This window comes from Salmo salar, chromosome ssa22 (genome assembly GCF_905237065.1).
Source record: "Salmo salar chromosome ssa22, Ssal_v3.1, whole genome shotgun sequence".
NCBI lineage: Eukaryota > Metazoa > Chordata > Actinopteri > Salmoniformes > Salmonidae > Salmo > Salmo salar.
The window spans coordinates 40,021,950-40,030,505 of record NC_059463.1 but is presented as its reverse complement, the minus strand read 5'-3'; the positions used below and the strand labels follow the sequence as shown (position 1 = coordinate 40,030,505).

At 41.9% G+C, this 8,556-nt stretch overlaps 1 protein-coding gene across 1 annotated transcript; it reads left to right on the top strand.

The window, feature by feature from the left end:
* Positions 1-1,893: 1,893 nt before the first annotated feature.
* Positions 1,894-7,366, top strand: LOC106583514 (acidic mammalian chitinase). The gene is made up of 11 exons (XM_014167786.2): positions 1,894-2,009; positions 2,490-2,522; positions 2,750-3,011; positions 3,216-3,272; positions 4,123-4,288; positions 4,509-4,633; positions 4,785-4,908; positions 5,781-5,963; positions 6,126-6,242; positions 6,440-6,572; positions 6,799-7,366. Exons 2-11 carry the CDS (start codon positions 2,498-2,500, stop codon positions 7,044-7,046), a joined length of 1,440 nt encoding a protein of 479 aa, XP_014023261.1. The 5' UTR covers positions 1,894-2,009; positions 2,490-2,497; the 3' UTR covers positions 7,047-7,366.
* The last annotated feature ends 1,190 nt before the right edge of the window (positions 7,367-8,556 follow it).

Here is an 8,556-nt window from a genome sequence, read left to right as displayed (position 1 = left end):
AGCAAGAGAGAGCGGGACAGAGAGAGAGAGATATTTGGTTATTTTATTTTTTTAGAAAATGCAGCTACCTAGTTTAGCCTACTAAAACACCCTGCTCAAACAGAGAGGGATGGTATGTTAGCTAGCTGGCTATGGCTATCCAATACTGGAACACTTCCAAGTCAAGGTAAGCTTTTGGTTTTATTCATGTATTGCCAATGGAGCCTGCCGGTGTAATTGCTAAACTGCTTATGCAGCTAGCTAGTTTAGCCTTCTCAAACAGCCAAGGATGCTATGTTAGCTAGCTGACAGTGGTGTAAAGTACCACTTACTACTTATTTTGGGGGTATCTGTACTTTACTTTACTATTTATATTTTTGTCAACTTTTACTTTCACTACATTCCTAAATAAAATAATTATTTTTTACTCCATACATTTTCCCTGACACCGAAAAGTATTCGATACATTTTGAATGCTTAGCAGGATAGGAAAATGGTTTAATTCACACACTTATCAAGAGAACATCCCTGGTCATATTGCCTTTGATCTGGTGGACTCACTAAATGTAAATGCTTAGTTAGTAAATTACGTCGGAGTGTTGGAGTGTGCCACTGGCGATCCATAAAAAAATATCAAAAAAAAATACAGTTTTGTATTTTTATTATATACATTTTTTTTTCACTATAAATTTTGAAAATATTTTTCCCTTAAAAGTGTGCAGTATGGTATGTAGATAAGTAGGAGAAAAATCCTTTAAATTTAAATGCATGAATCTCTGACTTACTGATCATATATTTTTACATGCACACCAATATCCCGTTATTATTCGGGATACTCAAGTATTCTGTTTTTGAGTTGATGCATATAAACATAATTTCCTGTTTATAATAACCCGAAAACCTTGTATCCCGGCTATGAGAAACCTGGATAAGGTGCCTGGGATATACTGATCTTAGAGTTCAAAAAGTAGACTTCCTGCACAGTTCAATCCACCATAATAATTCAATAATCATTTATTTTGCTGATAGTCCGTACTGGACCGTATAGCCTATTGGCTTAGGCTACTTTCACAACAAATGTAGATATTTTTCTGATTACAGTTTTAAACATTTGGCATGGCATATTATAACTTCTGACATATGGAAGGCCATTTGTTTGTCAACTATAGTTAGATACATGCAGATTCTCTTCTTTCATAACATGTTGCCCTTGAACACAAAAAAAGTAGAATAAGGTCTTACATTGATATAATGAATGCATTAGTAAAATAGTTAACATTGGTAAATTTGTCTGTTTCGTTTAGGGACCGGGGAGTAAACGCAATGACTTCAAAACAGTAGAAAGAAGCCTACACGTTTCTGATAAGACTTCAGTTTGCATTGGGTGCATATTTCATGTGGTTGAAATACTGTCTGCTTGCGTAGCAGTGTCAAAGATAACTGTTACACACATATTAAAATGTTCTCAAGAGATGCTTAAAGAAAGTAATCATATTTCTGTTCCAGAGACAAAATGAACATGTGTTATATCATTTTACTGCAACAAATGCATAATTCTACAGTAATTAATATTTTATTAGGCTACATGTGAGAGGTTACAGGACTACAGTCAGTGTCCAGATTTCAGTTACCATTCCATTTAAGCCATATAAACTTAAATTAGGAATATTTTGTTTATTCATGGTTACAGGAATACTTGTAAGAGTATGCGCTACTATCCGGAATACTGTGCACGTGTAAACGTGGCCAATGACACAGCAACATTTGAAAACAAGTTCAAGGCGGTGTACTTTCTATAGGCACTGTGTCTTATCTGTCTTGTTTTGCATTTCTCAGCTGAGTACTGTGCATTACCTGGCATGCGCCTGTCATAAATACATCTCCACCCAGTCCAGACCATTCTGTAGTTATCTTATCTGATTGTATTGCAATCATTTTATCAACCCCCCCTCCCATTTGGCCACATAAACTATATAAAAGGACAGACTAAATTTCTCATCATTGGATCTTTCATCATTGAAATTCCCAAGGTAAGCTTGGAAGGAAACTCTGAGAGCTGACCGTTTATTCTGTCATATATTGACCAATGATTCATTGTGTAATTGAATGAAAAAACCTTTGATGTTAGTTGCTATTTTGTTTTAGTTGCTAGACACTGTTGCTTTTAATGCTATTGCTAAATTAGTTTACTAAACATTCTAAGTATCTAAATGTATTAAGGAGAGTCAGTGAATGAACACATGTAATGCTATAATTTCAATAATGTAGGACATGTTGTTTAGGTCAGTACCATGCACAGTACAGTTGGTCAGGTTTATTTATTTAATGGGGAGATAGATATGGGTAGTTTATTGTTGTGATGTAGTGAGCAGGTAAATGTTTGACACCTTGCATCAGTTCCATGCTGGCATAACCCACTGTAAATACCAACTGTAATCATTAATATCAGATTCAAGATTAATTAATGAATCTCTCTCTCTCTCTCTCTCTCTCTCTCTCGAATCAAACAGAAGTCAAGATGTCTACACTGACAATCTTAGCAGGTGAAAACATACAACTCATCCACTACGACTCCATAGTTTACATCAAGCACAATCACTGCCCTTTGTTGTCTAATAAAAGGATATGCTTTGACAAATGTTTTTTTGGCTATTTACACAGGCATTTGCTTTGCCTTTCAAAACTGCACTATCACATCAGTGCACATAAAAGTTATTCTCATGAGTTACTCATGTATTGACCTCAGATTTTTCTCTCTCTCTCTCTCTAGGCTTGTGCCTGGTGCTGTGCCAGTTGGGCGCTTCCACCTCAGTGTCCACCACAGCTGCAGCCTCTCCCAAGATGGTGTGCTACTTCACCAATTGGTCTCAGTACAGACCAGACAAAGGGAAGTACAAGCCCGAGAACGTGGACCCCCACCTGTGCACTCACCTGATCTACGCTTTCTCCATCATCAACAGCCGCAATGAGCTGGTCACCTACGAGTGGAACGATGATGTCCTCTACAAGTCTTTCAACGCCTTGAAGACCAAGTAAGTGGCTCGCTTCACAACTTATTAGTGTTGGTGTTGAATGAGGAACTTAGTTTCCCAATTGTCCAGGATATTTCATTGGTGTTGTTATTCATTTCTCTGAACTGGGGCTAGTTTTTAGCAGCCACTTAGATTTTTCTATCTACTTATATCCAAAATTGCTGACTAATCTCAAACCCGCCTTTTTTTGCCGTCTCTCTGCAGGAACCCTCATCTTAAGACTCTGCTGGCTGTCGGAGGATGGAATTTCGGTTCTTCCCAGTAAGTACCTTCCTTAGTCATGCCACAGGGCTATGAAACACACCATACATTTGGCTTAAACAACCATGCTTAGGTTTAGAGTACATCTTCAACTGTGCCTACAGTATCGTAGTGATTGGCGGAAAGGGCGGCAAACCGAAGGGTTGCTAGTTGGAATCCCTGAGCCAATAAGATCCAATATCTCTCGATGTGCCCTTGGGCAAGGCACTTATCTCTAATCGCACCAGGGTTGCTGTTAATAATAGCAGACCCTGGCTGTGACCCCACTCCCTGAGGTTGTTTCAAGAAGAGTTGGGATATGCAAAAAATACATTTCCAATTCACACATACATATTAATACACACGTGTACATGTGTGAAATAGCTGAATTTAGATTGTCTGGATGTATGTTAACTATACTAGGGGACCTGAAATTACACAACGATCATGTTTTACAAGCAAAGTGAAGATAAGATGCTGTTCAAAGTGCTTTTGATGAAGGACAATGCCACACGTTTGTGTTGTCAAGATAACTTTCATCATGACTATCAGTACTATATGACTACTGATATCTGTACTAATTTACTTTTAGCACACTTTAGCAACCATAGTGTATTATATTAATGCATTGTGATAAAACCTTGATCTTCTCTCAGGTGTTCCATCATGGTGTTCTAGTAGTAAACTGAGTTAACCCAGAACGAAAATCTCACCTAGTTCTGTCAGATGCTCGATTTATGTTTACGTAGTTGGTCCATGAGAGATTAGCTAGTAGTATATCTGTGGAAGTGGAACAGTAGTAGGTAGTATTTAGAAACCATATGGTGTATTGTAATACAGCCTTATGATAAAACTTTCTTCCTCACCTCAGGTTTTCCATCATGGTGAGCAATGCTGCCAACCGTAATACATTCATCCAGTCATCCATCAGCTTCCTGAGGACTTATGGCTTTGACGGGCTGGACCTGGACTGGGAGTACCCTGGAGCCCGAGGGAGCCCCCCAGAGGACAAGAAGAGGTTCACTCTGTTGTGCCAGGTCGGTGTGGCACCTCCACTACAGTTATTAGTCAATGGAAACAATGTAGATAATGGTTTGGATTTATTAGTGCTTTTCCAATCATCCAAAGAGCTTTACGAAACTGGGTGCATCCTATTCATATATTTTCCCAAGCTCGTATGGTTTCCCATAATACATCTTTACCGTGTATCTCCAACCCTTTCTGACCCATGATGCTTTGTGTATGTTCCTTTTACAGGAGCTCGTGGCTGCCTACGCAGCTGAGGCCAAGTCCACCAGCAATTCACAGCTCATGCTGACTGCTGCCGTGTCCGCTGGAAAGGGAACCATCGACGCTGGATATGAGATTGCTGAGATCGCCAAGTGAGTCTAGAGGCCATTTTGAATATGAATGTTTCCAGCAGTGTTCCAACAGTTTTTATAGTGAGCTCTGGAGCTTTAGAAACAGCTTCCAGGTGCCATTTCTGATCTCAATAGTTATAGTTTATGTGTCTGCTTGTGTGTGTATCTCCAGGTCTCTAGACTTCATCAACGTGATGACCTATGACTTCCATGGAACTTGGGAGCAATTCACTGGACACAACAGCCCACTCTACCGTGGTGCTCATGACACGGGAGACCTTATCTTCTTCAACACTGTAAGGAAAGATTCCACACAAACTGACAGAATGCTTAGCAGTGTGTATAATGATACTTTTGTAGTGACTAAACCTGTAGAAGGAAGAAAGTAGTAAGTTTAAACCCTTCTCATTCCAACCATCTTCATGAAGGCAAATAGATTTCATACATCATACAGCTTTACCGATGATATTTACTTATCGTGGTATAATTATGACATTTGCTACGATGATAAAGAAACACCATAGTGCCGCTTTACTTTTGAGGGTTATTCTACAACAGGGATGGGACTCAGTCGGCACCCATTATTTATTTATTTTTTTGGGGGGGGGACTCAGTCAGGGTCTTAGAATACAAGAGGTGCAATTTTGATGTTTGGTTGTGCATCAGCAATCCCTTAATTAGCCCATGTCAGCTGCATTTGTTATAGATTGGTAAGTTAGTCTAGCGGCCAGCTATCTAAACTTGTAGTAATCATGGTCGAATTACCGACCGGGGTAATCATCTGTTATCACATTAAACACATTAAACATTTGCCTCCACCTTTTTTGGAAAATGTGTAGAATTGCAGTAAATTAGCTGTAAAACTTCAAATTTTTATCTCCACCCCATGGCAAGATGAGTAGAATTGCAGGAAATGTTTTCTCTTTGTTGTCACGAGGGGGGCCGCTAAAATGTTTTGCTCACAAGGTGGTGGGGTATGGATGTGAGTACGCAGACCCACGAGCCACTGCGGCCCCTAATGATGAGTTCCGTTTTTTTGTGGCCCCATCCCCATCAAAGTTGCCCATCCCTGTTCTACAACAATAAATGCCCTAGCACTGCTGAGGTACTTGCTATATTTCTCACCTCTCTCCCCATCCCCCCCTCCATCTCTCTCTTTCTCTCTCAGGACTACGCCATGAAGTACTGGAGAGATAATGGCACCCCAGTGGAGAAGCTGAACATGGGCTTCGCCTCCTATGGTCGTACCTTCCGCCTGACATCATCTGACACCGGTGTTGGAGCACCAGCTAGTGGCCCCGCCTCCGCTGGGCCCTACACCCGCGAGGCCGGCTTCTGGGCCTACTATGAGGTGAGAGCTGGGGGCCAAAACATTCAAACACTCAGGACCAAAATGTTAAGCAAAGTTATATATTTGTTTTTCATTGTTATTTCAAGAATGCAGTACAAAAGGGTGATTTCATTTGCATGATGATTTCACAAAACAATCTCCCGTTTCATGTGTTTTGTTCAGATCTGCACCTTTGTGAAGGGCACAACAGTTGAGATGATTGCAGACCAGATGGTTCCTTATGCCTACAAGGGCAATGAGTGGGTTGGATTTGACAACAGGCAGAGCTACGAGACCAAGGTCATTTTCAACTCAACATTTACCATAATACTAATTTAGAAAAGAAGACATTCTTGCTCAGTCATTAAAGTGGTAAACAAAATATCTGGTACGATACTTAAGGTTTGTGAAAACTTGGGTGACATAGCCTCTAAATATATACCCTTTCTCTCTCTGTCTTTGTCTCTACCTTTCTCTGTCCTCATTCAATCCCACAGGTCCGCTACATGAAAGACAACAAGTTTGGCGGTGCCTTCGTGTGGGCCCTGGATCTTGATGACTTCGCCAACCAGTTCTGCGCCGAGGGTAACCACCCTCTGCTGGGACATCTGCGCAACCTTCTTGACATTGGTAAGTCTGACGTTTCAGTGAAGGAACAAACTTGATAATCCAAAACTCAACTAAAGTGTAATCTGAAGTGAACCAACTACTGGACCAGATTATCCCACTCTGGAGGGGGTCACTATGATAAATGCAGTCAGATTAAATAATGTCCAGACATTTCATCACTGTTTCATCATCTCAGCTCTGTTCCTCATGGTAAACCCTCTCTTCTTTTCTCTTTCCTTCCATCCAGAGCTGCCCCCTCTGCCCCCTACCACCACCCCCAAACCTGGCTCAGTCACCACCACACGCCCCACCACCACACGCCCCACCACCCATGCCCCTGGGACCGGCTTCTGCAACGGCAAGCCTGATGGCATCTACGCCAACCCAGAGGACAACAGCTCCTTCTACATGTGCGCTGGTGGCATCACTAACCTCAGCAAATGCGGCAGCGGCACCGTCTTCAATGATAGCTGCAAGTGCTGTGTGTGGCCTTGAGCGTGTTGTGAGGGAGTGAATTTATGATTTGTGATTTTAATTTCAGATCCCCATTAGCTGTTGAAGAAAAAACAGCTATTCTTCCTGGGGTCCATTAATATCGTTAATGCTAAAGCTAACACCAACTTTGTATTTACCAACTTCAAGTGTTACTGTGCTGAAAAAAAGGTTTTGTGGAAGAATGATTTCTGTAGACAATAGTTGAGATGGATTCAGTTGAGTCTTGCACTTAGTTTAGTAGTAGTGGAAATTGGTTGTTTTGAATGTGCATTTTACTTTAGATTAGAAGCATATGAATAAAACATTTTTTTCCTGCTTTATCTTCTTGTATTTTCCCTGTGTTTGACATGGTTTTAAAAACTTTTCATTCTTACCCCTACAACATATATTACCTTGAGGCTACCTTTTTTAACATTGGACCTTTGTGTTGCGATACTTCTACAAACCCAAAGCCATTTAACTATACTGCTCAACACTAAAATAACACATCCTAGATCTGAATGAATGAAAGAATCTTATTAAATACTTTTTTCTTTACATAGTTGAATGTGCTGACAACAAAATCACACAAAAATAATCAATGGAAATCCAATTTATCAACCCATGGAGGTCTGGATTTGGAGTCACACTCAAAATTAAAGTGGAAAACCACACTACAGGCTGATCCAACTTTGATGTAATGTCCTTAAAACAAGTCAAAATGAGGCTCAGTAGTGTGTGGCCTCCACGTGCCTGTATGACCTCCCTACAACGCCTGAGCATGCTCCTGATAAGGTGGCGGATGGTCTCCTGAGGGATCTCCTCCCAGACCTGGACTAAAGCATCCGCCAACTCCTGGACAGTCTGTGGTGCAACGTGGCGTTGGTGGATGGAGCGAGACATGATGTCCCAGATGTGCTCAATTGGATTCAGGTCTGGGGAACGGGCGGGCCAGTCCATAGCATCAATGCCTTCCTCTTGCAGGAACTGCTGACACACTCCAGCCACATGAGGTCTAGCATTGTCTTGCATTAGGAGGAACCCAGGGCCAACCGCACCAGCATATGGTCTCACAAGGGGCCTGAGGATCTCATCTCGGTACCTAATGGCAGTCAGGCTACCTCTGGCGAGCACATGGAGGGCTGTGCGGCCCCCCAAAGAAATGCCACCCCACACCATGACTGACCCACCGCCAAACAGGTCATGCTGGAGGATGTTGCAGGCAGCAGAACGTTCTCCACGGCGTCTCCAGACTCTGTCACGTCTGTCACATGCTCAGTGTGAACCTGCTTTCATCTGTGAAGAGCACAGGGCGCCAGTGGCGAATTTGCCAATCTTGGTGTTCTCTGGCAAATGCCAAACGTCCTGCACGGTGTTGGGCTGTAAGCACAACCCCCACCTGTGGACGTCGGACCCTCATACCAACCTCATGGAGTCTGTTTCTGACCGTTTGAGCAGACACATGCATATTTGTGGCCTGCTGGAGGTCATTTTGCAGGGCTCTGGCAGTGCTCCTCCTTGCACAAAGGCG